The sequence below is a fragment of the Bombus vosnesenskii genome, unplaced genomic scaffold (assembly GCF_011952255.1).
Source record: "Bombus vosnesenskii isolate JDL3184/JDL3185 unplaced genomic scaffold, Bvos_JDL3184-5_v1.1 scf7180000013285, whole genome shotgun sequence".
Classification (NCBI taxonomy): Eukaryota; Metazoa; Arthropoda; class Insecta; order Hymenoptera; family Apidae; genus Bombus; species Bombus vosnesenskii.
This window is the reverse complement of record NW_022882938.1, coordinates 3,963,858-3,986,324: the sequence shown is the minus strand read 5'-3', so window position 1 is coordinate 3,986,324 and position 22,467 is coordinate 3,963,858. Positions and strand designations below refer to the sequence as shown.

The window sequence follows — 22,467 nt, the reverse complement described above, 5'->3', positions numbered from 1 at the left end:
AATGAATATGTTTTCTATTCCTTTTAAAATTATTGTACACCTGTTCACGTTGTGCTTTATAAATTACTAGCTAGCAGAGCAATAAACGTATGGTACAACTGCATGTTTATCAGAATCTAATTGTAGAAAGGAAGATCCTGGACCAGTCGCGGGAGTATCGATATTCCATCGTAACTTCGAGATAAACGCGACCATCCTCGTTCTCAAACACTATTCGAGATAAGAGTGAATTTATGGGGTATGGTGTATAGTGAGATATAAGGACGCGCTCTATATATCCTATAGGAAGCATCAAATGCTCCCGACGAGAAATTTATACGTGTAGTATCGGTTAGTATTCAAATGATTAGCAAACACAGGCCAAATGATACCAATATTAAAGTCAACATTAATTTGCAATTAACACTAGAATTTAGTACATATGATATTCAGTGCGTAACATTTTCTACTTGGATTCCATTCGTTTAATTAGCTTTATAAGAATATTAGTTTATTTAGTAAATTTAGTTTGCATTCCACAATCAATCAATTAACTCTATGTGACATTTAACATAGGAATCTCGTTTTCTGATAATCATCAAATATCTCCGTTTCATATGAGTCGTTTGAACAGTAGAAACGCAAGATTTACCTGAGTGTAGATGCAATCGATACTGCGATTTCCTTCGATTGGCCAGCCGTCTTCGACAATGTCCACTAAATCGCTAACGGTGTCCAACGACTGCACACTGCGGTAACGTCTGGGTGATTCGGGCCAGTCGAGGATGTTCAATCGATCAGGATCGGTCCGATTGCCTCGAGTGTAGTGCAGAGGATCCGGAAACGAGGGGAGTCCCGAAGGAATCGAGTGAAGGCCGCAAGCAGATCTCGAGTGATACGATTTAGCCTCGTTGAATCGTTCGTACGAATCCGAAAGATGCTGTTGACTCTTGCAGAGTCTGAAATATAAAATACAAACGCATTGGAAAACCATTGAATCGAGAAGTAGAAATGTTATGGTAACAACGTAAGATATTGTTCTTGAAATAAACTGGAACTTGAAGATTCGTAGGATTTATTTCTGTTTCTTATCGAAGCTATCAGATCTCGGGATAGCATTCGCTGTATAATGTACCACGTAATTGAAACCAAAGGTATTTTTATGCTAGTTATAGTAGATAGAAAATAAATGTTTAATAAATGTTATTAGATAAAATTAAATAACCTACGTCTCGAACTATAATAATTCTTTTTCTTTCGCGTAACGTATTTTACGCTATAAAAATGGTTTAAACCAGCAGCGTATAAAGAAATACACTGATCAATATGTGCAAAAGCGTAGAATACAATTCAGAGAGAAAAGCAACAGTTGCGTCGTCCGAATAAGTTTTTAGTTTACAGAGATAAATTTATTCTCTATGAACCTTCTCGGATGTTCTTGTTGTTCGACTTATGCTTGAGGAATACATACAACGAGGAGTTTCCATTTACTAAAACGACAAGAATTAAAGGATTCGGTACGCCTGTTTCAGGTGATTGCATTATTAATGTGGCTTTAACTTAGCTAGCAGACCTTTTGCAGCGAACCGTGGAAGGCCGGTAGAAACAAGAAAGTTTCTTGAATGACGTACGACTTGGTTTCATATAGAAAATCTTGTATGCTATGTACAAACGAGTTTCTGGCTGGTCCATGAATTTCGAAAATGTTCGGCATAGCAGGCAAATTGCAGGTTGGTTAATTTATTCGACCTGTCATAGCTTTCCCTTCGAATTGACCAATTTAACGAACACTATTCGATATTATCCAACGCGAAGTGAATACATTCGCTGTTATTCGCGCGCATATCGCGTTGATTGTTATTGCACATATTGTGTGTATTTTAAATTCAGTACCTTCGTAAGAGGAATACAAATTTTACCTACCTATTAGTTAAATGTTTGTCGTGAAAAAGCCTTAATTCTTTGATTAACGATTAAAATTAACGATTAACAATTTGTGAAGTTACGTATACGAAGATAGCACTTGTTCGAAATTTTATACAAGATATTATATAAAATGGAGGATATTATGGAGGAGAAAATTATGGATACCGATATTTTAGCATCAATGAATTCGTTAAACAGTAGAAATTAAATTTTCTGTTCGTACGGTAAACAGCACAAACGATTCTCTTAATTACGCTACGGATATTACTTTGCTATTTGCACCGTTTTGATTAAACTGGCTACGAAGCTTGTAACTGATTGGAATGGTAATGTTCGAGCGGATATTATTCTCTACAAGAACGTGTAAAAAAATCCCACGACTGGGCGAAACAGAGTATCGCGTCCTGCGAACAGAGCTGTTACGTGCAGTTAAGAAGCTCGAACAAGCTCCTTATGCTTAACCCGTTCTATGGTAATTAGCGTTTCTTAATGAAAGATAGTTCCTTGTCTTGTAATACGCGAGTCACGCGATTCAAATACATACGTTGCTTTTCTTTATGCTTGATCGTACTGTTATTTCTTTCGTACAAAACGACAGAAGCAGACTATCCTTCTTAATCGGTCGAATTTCACAAGAACGAAAATTTATTTCATTGGTAATGGTTCCAATCGCGATGATTCACTGATTTTGCCATCTATAGTGATTCTTAAGTAGACGAGACTTTCCAAACTATATTTAGTTACTATAATTAATCTAATAACGTAAGTGACGTAAGACTTTTTTACGATAAGATCACAAGGATACAGAGATCGTAATTACAAGCATTTTTATTCGAAAACTAACGGATGTTCCTGAATGATGTCATCGCCGTCTCTGAGACAACGTTCGTTCTAACATACCTATCCTTCAAAGAATTGCGATCTATCAGCTTGGCTCGTGGAATCAATTGATGCCTCCTAGGCAAATCGAAGGTCGATTGCCCGAGCCTGAAGTGATGCGCCTCTCGATCGTGTCGAGATTCGTCCTCGGATATCACCGCAAGGCTCCTTGTTCGTTTCAAGAGCTTCCTGCGGTCCTGCGTGGACTGCGCTGAATTGGCCTCGTGTCGTCCCCCTTCTCTGTAATCGATCAAATTAAATATTAAACATATTAATCCTGTTTGCCTATCTTTGACGATAATACTTCTTCGATAATACCTTAAAAGGCTTTTGAAGTATAATACATCAATAATTGATTTTCAGAGATAATTAACTAGCACTTCGAAACTTTCGTTTGTCACGAAACTTTCGTGGGAAGCTTTGTTCGAATTTTGGCCACCGCGTGCTAATGGAAATTATGTACTCTGATTGTTTCGAAAATTTCATTGAAAATTCAGTGCCAATTTTCTTGTACTTGTTACGAAAATTTGTCGTACTTGTAATTTCTATGTTGCATTTTCAAATTAGTTTCAAACTTGAGATTATCCACTTCATTTCTTTCGAAGATTTTATTGAATGTCCAACAGTAATTTTCTTGCGCTTGTCACGACAATTTTTAATACTCGTAATTTCTACGTATATTTTCAAGTTTGTTTGAAACTTCATCAATACGATCGTGATAGTCGAGTTTCATAACAGTGACAATGACGAAATTTCGTGATGTTTATACAACACACATAACATATTCGTGAAAGTTGTCTCCTATTATAAGAGTTGTTATTTCAAGTATGATGAAAGCATATTTAAAATGAATAAAAGGCCTTGCATATGTTTGATCAATAATACTAAGAAGAAGCATCGTGTTAGCATAAAAACGGAACTCTTTTATGTCCGTGCAAGATCACCTGTTCTTTTGATGCGCTTATTCCGTGCACGAATCATAGATCGAACATGATCCGCATAAAAAATTCGCCCAATACACCGATACATACTATTCATATGTTTACGTAATCCTTTGACGAACTCTCATAAAACACTGTGTTTTCCAAGAATCATCGCCTCCTGAAAAAACTTTTTGTTAACGCGCGGTAAATTATACGACACTACGTTTTTTTTAAGAGAAATGCAAATTTTGCGTTTGTCATTAGAGAAAACGCAAAATTTCCGTAGCATTAATCCTTCTGAACATCAAAATCCATGTATATGGATAAATGATTTCGAATAGCTCACACGCCACTTTTTATGATAAATTCAAATTATTATTTTCTTCGAAGTTTATGAAATTATTTGATCAATAAAAGTATAACATATTTTTTACGAAAATTGCGAATATATTTAATTGAACAACAATCGCAGAATATCTATGATAAACGTTAAAAATAAATGTTACCTCGACGAATAATAATTTCGAATAAAATTTGCAACATTAATATGCATATACGAAAACGTCGATATTAATTTTAAACATAGTATTAATATTAATTGTAAAAATAGAAGATTCCCTATGTGAATCAATGAGTGGTTATAAACGCTGTATGTGATACGCATTAATTAAATTTCACTATGTTCATCCTTGTTTAACGTATCCTGCATTCGCAGATATCGTGCGTTCAAGCTTGATTATCGGTACATCTAAAAAACTAGTTACACGAGTCCCCAAGATCATGGCGACAGTACTCTAACGATTCCTTTCAACCATCGGTAATTGATCCATTACTATACTTTTACTGAATAACGATGCAGCGAAGCATCGATGTATTCGTATGAACACAGGCCATAATCAACAAAGTAGTCACGCGACGTTCGCTTATTTGAAAACTGAAAAAAGCCACGCCTTTATGGGTCTACTTGTTCGACCAGCGTTGATAGAAACTAGAAGGCAATTTGTTCTATTTCGAGGGATTTAAGAAATTGCGCTTCCATATTATCAATGAAACAGTTTACAAACTTGAAACTTAACAAAAACCTCAACGAACTTTAATATCTTGGAAAAATGTTACGCACGAATGAGTAGAGTCGAAACGATGCATTGGAAATGTAAGATTTGACGTAATATGTTTATAAGAAAGATATGAAAACTTTAAAATTGACTATCATGAATAGTCAAAATATTCGTATGGTTTTTCTTTTTATATGAGAGTAAATTTGGAAAAAGTACCATGAGAATTGTATGAAACAGAAATTTAGTATTTGGAAAAAGTTAAAAGCATCCCGTTGAAAAATTTGTTAATGTATGAACTATTTCAAACGAAACGTGAAACTGTAACAACTCTGTTCCTAAAATTTTTTAATTATAGTACAGGTGATTCTTCTAAATGTGGAATAATGAAACAAATTAAAGTCGGAGTTGATCAAAATTAATTGCTAATGTTAAAGTATATTGAGCCATATGGAAATTATTTTAATTAAGTATATGACGTATGAATTAAATGTAGTAAAAACAAAAAAGCACCCCTGCGATTAGTTTTATTTGAACGCATAACATTTCATGCATAAATTTATTATATATTCATATTTCCACCTCGACAAAAGCAAATATTAATCTTCGCAAAAACAACCGTATACTTTCAACGATTTAAAAATTAAAAAACAACATAACAAATAAACTATAACAAATAAAATTCAGCTTTTTCAGATTTACTAATACGTTTGTTAATTTGTTAACAAAAAGGCGCTGGAATATTAAAATTATCAATTTTACAGAAATAAAACGTTTTATGTTTCAAAATTTAACACCACGGTAATGACTTTTAGCATAACAATGTCAATCGTCCGGACTATCAACGAAATCGAAGTGTTTGTAAGAAGCAAACTCGTCAGACGACCTTTGAGTGGCTGTAAACACAACAAAGTCTCGATTATTCGGTTTGTATAACCATCCTTGAGAAAACAGATCCCTAACAGCTTTCCAGAATAATTAGAGCAATCAACCGCGTGACGGTGGAAAGGTCATCGCGAAATTCGTGTCATGATTACTCCATGATGAAATGCACAAACTCAGCATTCGTGATCCGTATACTAACGACAATACGAAGTCATATATGACCATCTCGTCAGTGCATCGTGACACTTGTACAAATAAAGCGTGTAATTTCAACGATATAATATGGTAATCGAAATTTTGTTAAAATGCGAACATGCGAATCCGAATATATTACGATCCAATGCGGCTTCTTTCGATTTCTTCTTCTTTCAATTTCTTAAAAACAAATTTATCTTCTAGTTGCACTTCAAGCACGAGTCCCAAGACAACAACACGTAGCCTCGTCATATTAAATCGTTTTCATTGCCTAATAAAATTCAACTTTGAATATGGCGCCCATTGAAAAGTAATTTACCTCTTTTCCCGTCGAATTGCCCGCAAACTCGATATCGCAAACTTTCCCTTTCTATTGATTTGACTTTAATGCATCTTCAGAAAATCAGATATTACTTAATCGTAGGACGTAACTTTTCTTGTCGCATCGTTCATGTCATTAACAAACAGATAAATTCAACGAGCTGGAAATTTCAGCGAAATTTACGACCGAAAATCACCTGCTTATCAACAGAAAAGCATCGACAATACCGTGTAATATGCTTGAAGGAGGTTACAGTTTAATTTACTACCGATGTTTTTTACTTGAAAATTTTTTTTCGGTCGTTCAACTCGTTATTGAGATCTTTTATTCGTAAATAACTCTCGAATACTTTCAAAAATGAATATCAAGGCACGATCTCGATGCGGTAAAAGAATCGCAGGCTTTTCTTTAGCGTGGCTAATAGCCGGCTCAAGATCGTTGGTTTTTCCGCTCGAACAGCCAGAAACTGCAAGTAAACGCGTCCTTTCGACCGCCTTTGCGAACACGAATCCTTGAAGCCAGGATGCAAATGGCGTATCGTCATCTCATTGTGTTCGACTGAGCACGGCGAATCGTTACGTAAGATTTTTGCCGAGTTATCTCGGCCACTTTTACGAGCCATTTTTCGAGCTACGTGAACTGACTCGGGGCTCTTTATCTTTAGGTACTTTTCTTTTCCATCTTTTTCTCCGAAAAATATCAGGAAATTTTAAACGGAGAACTTTTAACGAAGACCTTTCAGAAATTTCACATCTTGCTTTGAATAGTTTGCTTCATCAAAGGTTGCGTGTTCTTTGCGACTATTTGTAAAATTACATACAGTATGTTGGCAATTAGATAGCGATCTTTTCAACTGTTTATCGTGGTTATAACGAGTACAGAAATTTTTATTAAAACTTTAAGTGCTCTCAAAGAGAACAAGACAGCGTTTCGATATAAATTACTTGGATAATTAAATTGCGTTACTTTTCATAAAAGACATAAAGATAAGTATGTTTGCAGAAAGAATCTTTTTTCTCGATTTTCTATCGAACAATAGCCAGACAAATAACGCTCTGTAACAGAAGAAAATGCCTTTTGTGCTATTCTTTTTATTTTCCTTGCAATAGTAAAAGCCCACGCAATCGAGAATTGTTCAGTGATTTTCGATCGCTGGTTCAATTCAGTCCCGATTACGCTCGTCTGTGCCCTTTACTCAAGCAACGCATATCAGAAAATCGATCGCGTGCAAACTCAACTCGGACTTATAGCTTTAACGGGCTTATCGATGCTTTTACGACACGTTTTAGCACAATTTTTACGATGTTAACTAAAAATTGTCGCATGCGAACAGCAGAAAAAACGAAATGCGATAACCCTTTCGCGATTGCTTTTCGAATCCTTTTGTTTTTATCCTTCAGTAAAGTTTTTATCATGAATAAAATCACACCCGTGGTCGCTAGCTTTTAATTGCATTATTTTCCTAAGTACAATAAAACGCTTCAAAATTTTCTATTTATATGTCGCAAAAATAACATAACAAATTTATCTCATTTTTTTTTTTTTTGGTATCTTTATATGGAAAGAACAAATTGTATATGAATTATTATAAAAGTAGAATAATTAGTTGATAAGTAGTATTGGTACTTGCAATGTCAGACGAAGGAAACTTTCAGAGAAAGGTACGAAAAACGCTATAATTTAGGGAAACGAGATCATACTCGATAAGAGAAACGTGAATAGATGTAATATAATATATCTACTATACTCTAGAATGGATGTCTGTTATAAGCATAGCGAAATGGCAGCAAGAATTTTAATATCGCCATCCTAATTTATCATCCGCCTGTATTCTCCAATAAATAAACAATTAAATAACCGATTAAACTATTCGGAAGATTTTAATGCCTGCGTGGATGAAGCATAACGAACTTCATTCGTAAGTTTCGGTTCGCTAATCCGCGAAGAACTCAAAGTTTGATTCGCATTGATGGGTTTGCGTGAGAGCGAACTTTTCGACGCTAGTTGAAGGGACGCTTGCACGTTTGAACGAGTTTACGATAGGATCTTTCGTGACGAAGCATCGAATACCAGAGTGATTCGGGATTTATGAACTGTTAACTGAGCAAATGGAAATGAACGTTGCGCCTTAGAACATCGGCTAATTCGATTACACTTTCTCGCCTGCTTTCTCACCGAGCGCAACATGTCTCCTCTGTTGATTAACACGAGGAATCGGAGTTAGAAACTTTTTAATTGTAAGTGCTTTTAATTGTAACTTGAAATATCTTTCAACATGCTTTTAACTAGGAAAGTGTAAGCCTTTCGATAGTAAGTAGATTACTTTCGTCGTACTTTTTGGAACAGAATATTCGATAGAATATTTCAGTGTATCCATTAGGATACTTAATTTTAATACTCTGTTACGATATATAATTACAGAATATCAGTTCAGCAGTTCTTAGCAACTTGTTCGTGTCCAATTTTTGACGCGGTTTAATCTCCTTCTTATACTGGGCAAATATAACAAATAATATATTCGTTCATCTAATGAAGATCAATTATCGTCTTACGTTTGTCAATTACGAATAATAATGTCGTCCTCTATTTCATATCTAAACATTGGCATCCACTTGATAATATAAATATTGCGTTAATCAAATGTCTATTTAGTGTTATTCTTCGCTATTCATAGTTCCATTAATTTATCATTCTAACTGGCCAACTAGAACGACGATGTTAAATACACGCTGTTGAGAATGTCAAAATGGGAACAAAAACCACAGTTCGATCATCCCGTTGAAAAGATAATAGACATAACTGGGTTAACAGCTATCGCGACGTCGGAGAAACATCTCTACCTATTGACATTCTTTCAACCCCATTTTCCTATCTTAAAGCTTCCAATCAATTTAATCAAAGCGAATTGATAACTCAATCTCGTTCAATGATCATCAAACACATAGCCATTGATCACGATTCAAACCGGATGAAGAATTCCTCAATAACGTTCTATACATTCATCTAACGCGTTGACACTGCCTCTTCCCCCCTCATACTGTATCTGTGAACGTATTGGAATCGATACAGGCTTCCGGTTGATCGGTCGTCGATCATTGCACTCGCATGTGGCCACAAAGGAAAGGCCTGAATCTGTATGCCGAGAGAAACGCAGCAGGAATATCTTATGACATAAACCGGAAGAAGTTCCGCGGTCTGAACAGTCGATGGTTCACGTCTGGAAACAAGTCGTGTTGTTCCCTTGTTCATGGGTCAAAGAAGTTTGTTCATGCTGCAGAGTGTCGTGAACATCTTGTAATCATAGTCGTATCTTAACGATCATCTAATTTTGTATGCATCGTTGCAGACGTGTTCGATTATGATACGTAATTCGTAAATTTAGTTGATATTTTAAAAGATTTTATTAAATTTGCAAATGAGTTGAGGAGGTTCTCGTGGAAAAGGGATTCGTAAAATAAGATGATGGATCGAATACATCGTGTTGGAAGTTTCGATGTTCTAGCTCTTTAAATAAGAACTAAGTTTTGATCGATAGCTATACTGGATCTCGAAGACTTTTGTTCCTTTTACATTTAGAAAATAATACGGGCTGTTTTTTCAAAGAGTGGCTTGTCAGAATTAATTCTGATATATCGCATGATGTAGAAATCAATTCCTGGTAGATTATTCTATCATTTTTTTATCTCTTCTTAAGAATCTTCTCTTACAGAGTATAACAGCACGTTATAATTTGAAACGGCGTTTAGGAAGACTCCTAGGTTATTATAATGTTCCTCTCTGTGACATATCTCATTTTAGAAGTTATATTTAACTTATCTTGTTTCAGATTTAAATATACTATAGTCGGTAATATTATACTATCAGATTCGTTTAAAAGAAAAAGTCAAATACGTCAGAGAAGTATTTAAAAAAGTACAAACTCATAATGACTTGACAGTTGTAATATCCTTCCTAGCGATTAGCATTTCTGTTGTCCAGTAAATTACCATTCAATTGAATAAGCAATATTTCGCTGCTAAAAAATATCATTCTCGATATTTCCAATTTAAAATTCCCACCTGCTTAATGTCACGCCATTCCACGTGCATACAAACTTGCCACACAAACTATATGCTAAAACTTAACTAATATAACAGACCAGGGAAACCTGTTAAACATCGAAATACCTTTTTTCCACAGCTATTACTTAAACCATTCCCTATACACTGGAACCTCTAATTACTTCCAACACCGTAGTTCGAGAACTGGTCGTTTGCACGAAAACAATCGAGCTGCAACGGTACTCGAAACTGTTCGATTAACTGCGAAACGAGGGTTGTGCAATAATAGTTCGTTTTTCACGCGTCGTTTCGTTGAGCACAAAGTACGGAAATGTGACAACGATCGATTCCGGAAGATGCAAAGGCTCATTCAACCTTGAAGCAGGCATCGGTATTAGAAAATCAGCGTAATATAGCAGATCATTAGAGATCACTCGAGTGCATTGCATCAATAGTGGATCGCAGAGTTTTCTGCATTCGCGGGAAGTTTGTACATTTAAAAATGCACGTAATACATTTAATATGTAAATATAAATGTTTCATCTGCTTCGTTCAATTAGCAATATTTGGTTGTGATTTCGTGACGATTCGAATAATATAACTTTACTTAAAAAGTAAAGAGCACGATAAGCTTCGAATATTTCAATATATTTTGAAAAACGTAAGAAGAAAAAAAGGTGAAAAAAAGAAAAATGTTAGAGAATGAAACAGTTCTCTACGTAGCTTCCATCTCTCTAGTTGCGTTCGTAAGAATATAAATCCGAATAAGACGAGTCATGAAGACAAAATTACAAGAACGCTGAACCATTGATCTACATTAAGCCCAAAGTTAGGAAATCAACATCATCGTGTCATCAAATGAGCGTCGTACTCCATCGTGCCACAATTTCTCATCTCGCGTCTGCAATAAGCGTCTTAATGACCGCGAATTGGCGCTAGTTAACGAAGAAGTATGAAACAACGATAATCGATTAGCGGTGTTGAAGTTTCGACAGAGATAAAAATGTCGCTGGTAAAGCCATTTCTGACGTCAATTCTCCTTCTGACCGAACGACCTTGATTCAGCGAAAATCTTTCAATGGACAGAATATCGAATGCGCGAATTATATAATTGTCGAGTTGAAAAAATATACACAGAACGAAAGACCATGACTAATATTCTTGTAGGATTAACAGCTTCGAACACGATTAATGGCCACGATATTTACGTACGTGTTCCGGATAACCTAGACGCGTGTTACGTAATGAAAAACTGGTTTGTCGAAAATATCGCGAGTGCGTGCGAATACCTCGTTCCTTTCCATTTCTATGGATCCACAATAAGCTACTCAAAATTCAGGCTAATTACCACGAACGCAGTATTGCAGGCTATTGACCAAACGTGTTACAAAACCTCAGGATAAAACTTTCTTCTTCCTCGTTCAATAAGATATCGAGTAACTGGGAGTATATTTGACGGAACTAGTAGAAGGAAGTTGTAAAAATTGGAAGCGAAAAAAGAAGTAGGAATAATTATATTGGGTGGACTAACTTTTTCTTTAAGAGTAGCGTTTTGAAGAGATTGAATAAATTATTTTTACTCGCTGAAATGTTAGTTTCCAAGGTGTCAATTTAAATGGATGTAAATGTAATAATCGGAAATGAATAGATGCAAGGGACGTAGAGGGAAGTTATACAAATTGGAAGAAGCGCGAATAGCAATACCGGAAGGGATGATACTTTTTTGGAGACTAATATTTTAGGATATCAATTTCAAGGATTCAAAGTTAAACAGACGCAAAAGAAGTGAATGGGGAGAGAATTAGTATAGTAGGGTAATTGAAATGGGTTTGACTGATTTTCAAGAGACCTAGTTACTTTGATAGACTACTTTCGCTCACTAGAGAAATGTCACAGTAATTGGAGCTCTTGAATATCAGTTACATTTTCAACTACCTTACAATGTAACAACTTCTGCCATTCGCTTTTCAAATATATCCTTAAAAAAATTGATAGCTCCCACCAAGATTAATCAAGTGCACATTTTCAATAAATTGAGAAACTCCTAACAAGAACACTCCTGTCAAATTTGTCAACTCTTTGGATAAGCGTTCTAACAGTCAGAACAAAGATTCACAAGGACAGCTATTTTATTACAAATCCTTGGTTTTTCCTTGGCAAATCTCTCTCACTTATATCACTTAACAAAAAATATCGATTATATCTCAAAAATGCCATTTATTCTATTGGACACAGAAATATCTCATTCTCTTACCCGTTTACTCTTCTACTTGACAAATTCTCCTCACGGCATCAGATTCTTCGATTCCCCAGAACAACAACGATCCTAATCTATGAACTGAGGAAAAGACACTCGCGACAACTCTCAAATAGCTAAACACTCGAGGTAAATCGAGTCCGAGATTATCGGACGTTCCTACTCTCCACGATCTAAGATCGATCTTTGAGCGATCTACGTACAAACGTACCGGCTTCTCACTTTCTCGTTCGCGGATCGACTGGCGGATATCGTTGTCGTACCTGGCCGGCCGATCGCCACTGTGCACCTGTTCCCTCGACAGGACAACGTATCTCCGTTCGAATTGTCTACTCGTAGTGGGAGTAGAGTGTACACCGTACACCTTAGCCTTAAAGTATGACGTCATTGATCCGTTGACTCGGATGCGAGACAAGTTACGAAACCTAACCATGGAATCGTTATCGATTTTTCGCGCCGATCGGTGATCTTCGTCCTTTTGCAACGAAAATAAGGTTTCCATGGAAAATCGTCGTATGAATGAACGTGCATAGGAAAGAGGAAATTATGTAACGTAGCTCTTATGATCGATTTTTCGCGACGACCTTCGAGCTTTTACAATAACATGGAAAATTTCTATAAATTCTGGAGAATTAATCGACTATCGAACACGAAGAGGAGAAAATTGTGAAACGTAGTTTTTATCTATTCTGAGATGTAATTTACCTCGGGGTAAAGGTCTGTAATGAGTTTCATCTGGAAATTGCGAATTGATTTACTCAGACCGTTGGTCTCTTCCTATCTGTTCGGTCAGTTGACAGATTGTAATTTCTCCTGGATAACAGGATAATAAGATTTTGTGGGAAATTTACTGAAAAATACATTTTTTTTAAGAGAAGAAACTGTCCCCGTAGTTTAAGGGAGTTTTGAAATTAAAGTAACGAGATCAGATCAAAAGTTGATAACATCACGTGGAAATATTGAGAGGAAAAGCATTGTTAGTAACCTTCTTTTACGTGCTATTATTTCTTATCGCTCTGTTTGAATTTTCATGCACTTTGTGAAAAAATACTTTGTGAAAAAATAAAGAACTGTGAATAGTTCTTTATTAACTTCAAAGAATAATTAACTGTGGAAATTAGTCAAATGTGAAGGTAAATCGCGAGGCATTGGGTGGAAGACGAGTGCTCTTCGAGGTTTCCACTCTCTGGGGATTACAAAGAGATGAATGATCCTCGACAACTCTCCGACAAAGGTATTTCGAGCCCATCTGATATCCAATTGCAGGTCATTTGTGCCTACATTCTCGACATTTATCAACACCAGTTTGTTGAAAGTTGATTTATCGTATCAAACTACTCCTTGATGGAAGATCTGACCCAAAGCGCAGACTATCCAATGGCCATCCAATACTACTCACTTCCTCCAAAATAATCCCTAATGGCTGGCTGACTATTAGGAACGTTTCTAAGGATTGCTTCCTGCTTTCAATTACTATTTCTATAGGCAGGGTCTCTCTCGGATCAATGGTGGCAAATAATCTATCATTGAACGAGTTTCTCCCTTTGAATGTTGTGATGTGGAAAATTTCTCCGTATTGAAGGAAGCACTTCTTCTACGAGAAGAATTTCTAGCAGTGGGAAGATTGAACTGAACGTTTCCGGAACTGAATAATTCTAAGAATAAAGAAGAACGGAAGACCATTGGAAAAATTTCAAATTAAGGATGTTAAGACGGAGGAGTTGTGGCAGGGAAAAGATTATAGAAGAGCATAACGAAAATTGCAATGATAAGAAATCGTTTAAGTATTTCTCGTAGAAAAAGAGTTTTCAAGAAATAACGCAAAAATATCAAGATTAATAATAACAAGTAAAAACTGTATGAAAGATGTAAAAGTTAAATTTCAGCAATAAAAAAAACAGTGTAAAGGTGACCAAAAATAATGTGATGATATAAAAACATCATGGTGCCAAAAAATAAGCTGTTTACCTACAACGAACAGTACAAAGCCATTAAAGAGATGCCATAAAATAAAAGAAAGATTACGTAAATATATACATATATATATATACACAAATATATGATGATGAAAACATCCTTCGAATTCTTCGAATATCCTAAGATTTTAAGCTAGAAATCTGGAAAATTGCAGCATTATGCTATCAACGTATCTAATTGCTGATGTAAATAGCTCCACTATTTCTAAGAATTACTCTTTCTCTCTTGTTAAATGACTTTTATTTCGTGCCAGAGCGTTTAACATATAATAGACCCTTCCGTAATTATCGAAAAAGAAAACAAACGCCCCCGCAGGACAATGGATGAACGTTATTATTCCGAGCATCGAGGATGACGTGTCAGGGGCGTCTACAACAATGTCCAATGTCAAAGACCGCAATAAGACTCGAAGGTTTCCTGCTAGATACGATCGTAGTCGTAAAATCCGAGGGTCAAGTGGCAATGACCCTGTAACATATTTTACCAGAATTTGACAGGGCCCAACCTAACGCGTTCAAACAAATGAAACCGAAAGGTGAATTGCTGAGGTGGAATTGTAAATGATATAACTGACATTGATGAAGATTTTCGAATTATATAAGCAGAGAATATACACTACTAATAATTTTAAATCATTTTGCTAATTTCATTTATGATGTGTTATTAATTTGAAATTAATTCTGCAACCATCGCTAATATTTTTTTTTATTACAATAAATTTAAAATCTGTGGTAGGTTTTTTTTCAATTTGTAAGGTTCTATGAAACACGTAATCATACCAAAAGTATGTATTGTTTGTCATTTAAATTTCATAATTAAAAATTAAAATCTCGTTATATGAGCGGATCGCCTCTCTTTTAAAGAATTTTGAGAAAAATCTTCAACTTGCGATGCAATATTATTGTACGTAATATTTGAACGACTATTACAACGGAAATCAAATATTATAAATATCGAACATGAAATAGTTAGATCATTATGCTACGTGCGTCGTTAGTTCGATGAAACTGCAAGATCTATAAAATCTCACAGACAGAAGCGTATTGCGAATATAAGTCTGGTCTCTGACGATTACCTGACTTCTCGAGCGATTTTTAAATCGCACTTTATCCCACTTCGTGACTTTATCGTTAACGCGAGAATCGTTAAAAACAGCAAAAAGGTGTGCAATCAATGAAAAAAGAGGACGACTAAGAGCATAATGTAGAATTCCTGGAACTGGCAAAGTTCAACTCGGATAAAACATCGATGAATAATATTCTCGTTGAGGAGAAAAATTAGAAGCTGCACAATATTTTCTGAACGTGATGTATGCTAATAACGTTAAATTGCAGTGTCAATTACAAGCAGACGTAAGTAAATCATGCGCGTGACACGTGTAGCTATATTCTCTTCACAATGCATCACATTACACAAATAGACGTGCTTTGAGCTAAATTCTATTTACATGAACATCACATGAATCCGCAGTTTCCATTAAAACAGACAGAAAACAAACAGATGTAATCTCGTATGTGTACCGTATCTTTCCACTTTTTCTCATAAATATGCAAATATTTTCTAATTATATATATATATATCCTTGCCTGTCACACTGTACTGGTCCTTGTTCATTGTTCCATGCTGAATTTTAATCCGTAATCAGAATACCTCAACTCAAAATAATTCAGTCCCCTGATAGAGGAATGTCGAAGCTATCAATATGATGATTTCAAGGACTACAAGGAGAAAAAGTACTCGGTCATTATTTCCTACAATCTATTCTGTTTACCAACATTGCACGTCTAATAAAAATAATTTTCTTGTAACATTCCAAATAGTTTTTCACTTTCACTTTCATTCGATTTGCATTACTTTTCAAGTACGAAATCTTGCAAGATAAAAACAAATTCATTACTTATTCGAATTCAGCATAAGAAAATACCTTAATCCTCAAATGACAAAGATACTTTCTAAACTATAGCATAACAATTAGTTACCATTTCTCTCTCGCCAACGAAATTACAAGCGTTTGCTTCACTACGTCCCTAGAAATGTCGTGCCGATGGCCAAAGTTCCGGTAACTCACGAAAATGGAACATAAAAGACGCATAGTTTCATCGTTATAAAGTCTCACGATGCACGGTATTCCCATAGAACAACATTTGGATCTCTTTTCCGTTTTCCGTGTAATCCCCGGAAGATTTAAGGAAACGTCACCGTGTCAAGGTGAAATGACACCGAACAGAACCAACCCGCTTTATATCCGGCAAGTGCAGGAGTTAATTTTTCCACGAGCCCGCCTGAGACGAATTAAAAATCCAGCGACTGTTTTATCGGAATTATTCGACCGTGACACAGTGTCCAACGTCTGTCTCAGACGTCAGCCGTCCAGTTTCAATATTTCAATCGAACCTGTCTTGGATTGTAATGTCGGTGTGGAAAAGGTTTGCAACGCGTCGAAAAGACACGTTAGTAGAACCTTTTAAATATTCATGCGGCTTTATCCATTTCTTCGGTTTCAGGGAAAAAAAGAAGATAAATTAGTCGTTGGTCGATGAAATCGATATTGTATAACCCTCGAACGAGCTATTTCAAGAAAGGATAGCTGAGTAGCGTAATTACTCTCGATAGTATTAATTGCCGGTAGAGTAAACCACGAGTAATTAATTATCGAGAAACTTTCATGAAAACTTTAATGTCTTCTCGAAGATATGAAAATTAAGTGCAGATAAATACTTCTTGAAATATGTATTTGTGTAAATTCGTGTTTTTGCAGATAGTGATAAAGGAGCTTGAATAGAAATAATTATTATTTACATATGTATTTTAATTTTTTTTTATGTTCTTGTATTTGTACGCGTACTTTCGTTCATTTTTGCATATTCACACATGCCATAAATTCATAAACAGGCGCGGTACAACTTTACGTATACTGCATCATATTTCTATAAAATTTTGACGAAAATCAATATTGATCTTCCGGTAAAAATAATAATTTTTTACGCGGTCATAAGAGTTATTATCACTCTTGTTATTTGAAAAGATATTCACACCATTCTCATAAAATAAATCTTAATAATATAGCTGTAGTTCTAATAGACAACAGTGATTTTTAAACAAATTTCGTGAATAAATTTACCACGGAATATATAGACTACGACCTAAAATTTTATTTATTCGTCATTGTAATAAATTATTTAATAAAATATTAAAGAATTACGATTTGCCACACGACCATCAAATATTGATAATCAATGTCATATTCAAAAGTCCTTTTCGAATATTTACGATTATAAGAAATTTATTTGCCAACTTTATAAGGAGTTATATGTTTGAACGAACATTTTCACAAATTTTTAATTAAATTTTTTATTTGATTTTTAAATAAATCGTAGAGAGATCTAACAAGACTGAACGAGGTTCTTTGTACGTTTGATGGCGAAGAACACATTCCACGAGGAATCTCGTTTTTCGTTTCGTGTTCAACGAGTTGCGAACGCAATGTCACGCGAGACCACGAAGAAAGTGACCATGGCGCTTGGCCTAGGTACCACTTACACCCGAGTCACCTGGATATGCACGACACGATACTTTCCTAACGATCGACCAGCTTTTATTTTGCCCCTTTCCTCTTAGCTCGCGTTTCACGTGTCGCTCGTTTTTCCTCCTGAACATTTTTATGCTGTTACGCGGAAAAGTAAACGCGAGCATTAATGATCATCCGATTCTTATAGATTTCCATTGAATATTTTATCGGTCTATTTTTATCTGTCTAACGGTGTCTATTTCCTCTCTACTATATCAGCTATAAGCTGTATCTTTTATTAACGTGAGCTTAATTAACCTTTTCAAGATGTAATCAACAAGATTTCTATAAGCTGAAGAGAATTTTTTTATCAATTATTATTGGCAATAGAAATAAACCGTTTTTGGTATGCTTGTAAAGAAGATACAATTCCCTACAATTTCAAACTAATTTATCGTTTATTACAATATGAACCTTTTTTCATTTACCGTAGATACTTTAAGGGAGTAGATACGCAAAATTTCGCATCGAATTAAATTAAAATTAACATCGATAAAATTAAAGACGAATTCCACTGTTCTGTTTCATTTTTTTCGTGAAAGGAACAGTCGGATAAAAACACGATAAATTTCTCACAAGGAATGTTACATCTATGCCAATCATCGTACTTGAAGTTCTCTTGTTTTAAGCGAATGGAAGGAAAATACGAGAGAATCTCCATTACGGCGGAACACATTTTGAAAAGCGGGATTAACGAACGTGAAATTGCGGTCTGTTTAGAGAAACGTTCCTGATAAAAGGATGAACGTGTACCAATGTTCATGACAAAAAGCACTACACATGCACCTTAACGACGCAGCATTCATCCACCACATCAAACGATGTGTGTGTTGCACGCTTTCTCTGACGACTTAATGCGTTACCTGCGTTTTCGTGTGCTTCCTGGTCGAAAAAACGATGATCGATGGTAAATATATTATAGAGAAGAAATTCGAGGAAATACGAGGACAGTAATTTCTGTCGCTCCTATGAAAAACGTATATACTATGAAAATTTAAAGATTGAAAAAAGAAAAATATTTATAGAAAGGTACCTTATTGAAGAATGTATGAAAAAATTCTGAGAAATGTTTCCAGGGAAAATACTTGACGTTGTTCGTGATTCCTGGCTGATCCTCGACTGAAGAAACAAGTAAAAAAATTGCTATTTAATTTCATCCCCTCTTTTCCACCCTTCACGATGAATCACATAGTTACCAAGGATACCATTTCGTCCCCGTACGAAACAATAGCGCAATCCCGTGTGAACCGGAGTAGCGACTCCCTCAATTTGTTCGCCAGGAAACGCTTGAATCACCTGGAGTCGAGGTGGAATGATTCACATTGTTAATTCATAACTCGCATACTGAACACTTTGTCTACGATGAACTCTATAGAAATTTCAAAAATAGAAAAAACTGATATTACGGATTATATTTATTATTCGTTATTTAATACTAAAATATGAAACCAAGGATTGTACCAAGGAAATAAAACAAGAAAAGAATTATATATTACAAGAAGAAGAACGAGTTTTCATCCATATATTTTACGAAGAATCATTCAAATTCTCAGAAGTTCATCGTTGTGAATTTATGAAACTTCGATGAAAAATTAAATACTGATACGCGCCATATCTCATGACAAATATTTCCCAAGTTATCACGAAAGTAAAAATTGCCCAATATAAATTAAAAATTCTGATAATGTTTTCACTTGACCAATTTATAAAACCATTGTGATCAATTTTTGCATTCTATAAATAGAGAAATAAGCTATGTTTTGACAGAACGACATAAAACTCTCTAGTCGAGGCGATTTTTTCCGTGTCGTATAAGTAATCGATAATTTAAATTTCATTACCATGGAAAACGAGAGAAATTAAATTCGTGAAAGTGATAAGTAACTCGAGCAGTACCTGTAATTCGAACCAGGGTCGTTGACATGTCGGAACCAATCTTTACAGTCACTTTCGATAGAAGGATCGAGCACCGGAAGAGACCCAAATGGAGGCTGCGGTTCGCGAACCGCGATCTGGAAAATTTCCTCGAGGCTGCGATCGTTTATCGCGAGACACGAACTTTCCGTGATTCTGGTATGTCACGCTCGGTTACGTAAAATTATTTATGCTACATACATGTAATTTTGTTATCTTTATTTCGACCAAGGAATCGAACTCCTTGTTATCCTACTGTGTTATCATACATTATTCCTTTTAACATCTTTCCTATATTAAAATTTTCAAACAGCAGTTTCTCGAAAACAAGAGACGATCTCTGGAACGAAGAAACTTTATTCTTAGTTTCCGAGTCATATTTGTATACAGAATAATATTTTCATAACATCCAATTGTAACATCCTGTCCATTTGAAACATTCTCTACCTATATTCTAATTTTTCTATACAATTCTCCATTAGATGTTCCGAGCTCTTCTACTTATCGCCTATATCATTTCTTTTTCTCTCTTAATATAATCTCCTACTAATGAAGCTGTTTATATCTTGCATCATTAAAGTCAAATTAAAAATTATCCATTAGAAATTCTCTACAGATCTTCCGCAGATCCTCTCTTTTTAGAGATTTTCCGTAGCAGTTAAATCTTGCGTCTTACGTACATTGAGAAATAGCGGTGCAAGCAAGATAGGAGATTATGCAAATATATTGGGGAACGAGCAGACACGGTTAAAGCATCGGTTCATCTGAGCAGTCACGTGAAAGGGGAACGATAAAACTGTTTCTTCTACTGCGTATGCATATCGAGCTTTAACGATGGTGAAGGGGTAAAAGTTAGGGAGAAAAGACGCGTAAAACTACAATGCGTGGAAAGAAACGAGAATAGCCTGTTCGACGCAATCAAGGGATCGTATCCGATGGAGGAACTGCTCTTACCTAATGTGGACATCAATTTTAATATTTCCACGCTTCGAGGCTCGCTGCCTCCTTTACGTAACTTTTCGTGCTCGCTAAACTTAAAAAAAAAAGAACAAGAAAGAAGAATACATACGTGCATGTAACGATTCTATTATTATGTAAGAGGAAATCTTCAGCGAGGTTGACCACAAATTGATCGTTAATCAATTTGATGGACGTCGAAGTCTATCGACTGTCACGAGATCGATTTTGGCTAAAATCTTAGGGTTTCGTGACTAGCAGGTTACCCAGAAAATTCGTACTGATCCTTCAATAAGTAAGGAAACTTATATATTAACCAAGTACGTCAAATGGAAAGAAGAGTTCTCTTCTACACAAATTTTTAATATTCTCATATCTTTGCATCCTAACAACTAAATTTTATTCTTTGAAAAGACACACGAAGAGATAATTTTTTATACTTTATATGTGAATTCTACATATATTTATTGATTTTTAAAGGATTAATCATTATGACCAGTCGCTTATAGCACGTAATGGTGAATCGTATCTAAGATCGTGATCTTTGCAAATACAAACATAGAAAAGAAGTAATGTCATTGTACGTAAAGAGATATCAAGTGGAGAGTGTCGCAGTTTTTGTTAAATAAAATGGAAAGTAGCATTAGTTGCTCGTCGTCGCGTGATTCCTCCTAACTTCGGAAAGGTCAGGAAGCAGAGCCACCATAGCGACAGCGACAGCGGATGTTGCACAATGAGGGCCATGTTCCTGTTCTCACAAAAGCATTTCATACGAGCCGATGACGGTTCGAAGACAAGCCAAGCTTTTAGTTAAAACGGTCGTATACTTTCTCGTTGCTTTTCAATGGATATCACGGAATTTTTTATCGGAGAAAAATTTTCTTTGTTCTCTCTACCTCGACGAAATGTTTAAACGGAGAAAATCTACAAGAGTGAATATAGATTAAGAAAAATTTATGGAAAATTTAAACTTAATGATTGTAATTTGCAAAGTCGTTTGTAATAGAGTTTCTAATTACAAAAGCATTCGATTGTAAAATAAATTCTGTTCTCTTTATGAATAATAATGTCGCACCATCAAAATAGTAATATAATGTGGACTGTTGCCTATCAAACGAAAGAAACTTCTCAAAATATCTCGTAAAATATATAATCAAATTGAGTTTCATCTTTCAGTTAGAAAAATGTGTTTTCTTTCCTGCTGGAAATAATTGTTCCACCAATATAAAAATCCTTGCTTCCGTCAATGTTTTTCCCTGAACTCACACACATTTCCCATTTTCACCTGATGATATCTCTCGATCGACATACCACGATCTTACTTCCAACTAATCGTTTTCACGATTCACGCTCGTTAACGCGATTTCTAACAAAACTATCTTCCAACTCTCATGCACATCGCCAACCGAAACAAAATTAGTAATATCGCTGTCTATTTACAATATAATTATAATAATATAATATTTTGAAGTAATTAGATTAAAAAACTATTTTGTAACCCAATAGACGTAAAGGACCAAGAGAAAATGAATTCATTTTGCAGAAGACGTTCATACGTCTACGTTCACGATAAATCTGGTACAAAAGTTG

General features: G+C 35.3%; 2 protein-coding genes across 2 annotated transcripts in view; one reads left to right on the top strand and one right to left on the bottom strand.

Moving 5' to 3' along the window:
- The window catches only part of LOC117232118 (calcium uniporter protein, mitochondrial), a 77,062-nt gene that overhangs the window by 36,275 nt on the left and 18,320 nt on the right, over positions 1-22,467 (top strand). The gene's annotated exons all lie outside the window — the stretch shown is intronic.
- Positions 1-22,467, bottom strand: part of LOC117232117 — a 31,227-nt gene that overhangs the window by 4,638 nt on the left and 4,122 nt on the right. The window contains exons 2-3 of the mRNA XM_033491280.1: positions 2,806-3,024; positions 632-938 (exon numbers count right to left, since the gene is read on the bottom strand). Of these exons, the coding sequence (XP_033347171.1) occupies positions 632-938; positions 2,806-3,024 (526 nt within the window). The remainder of the gene's footprint in view (positions 1-631; positions 939-2,805; positions 3,025-22,467) is intronic.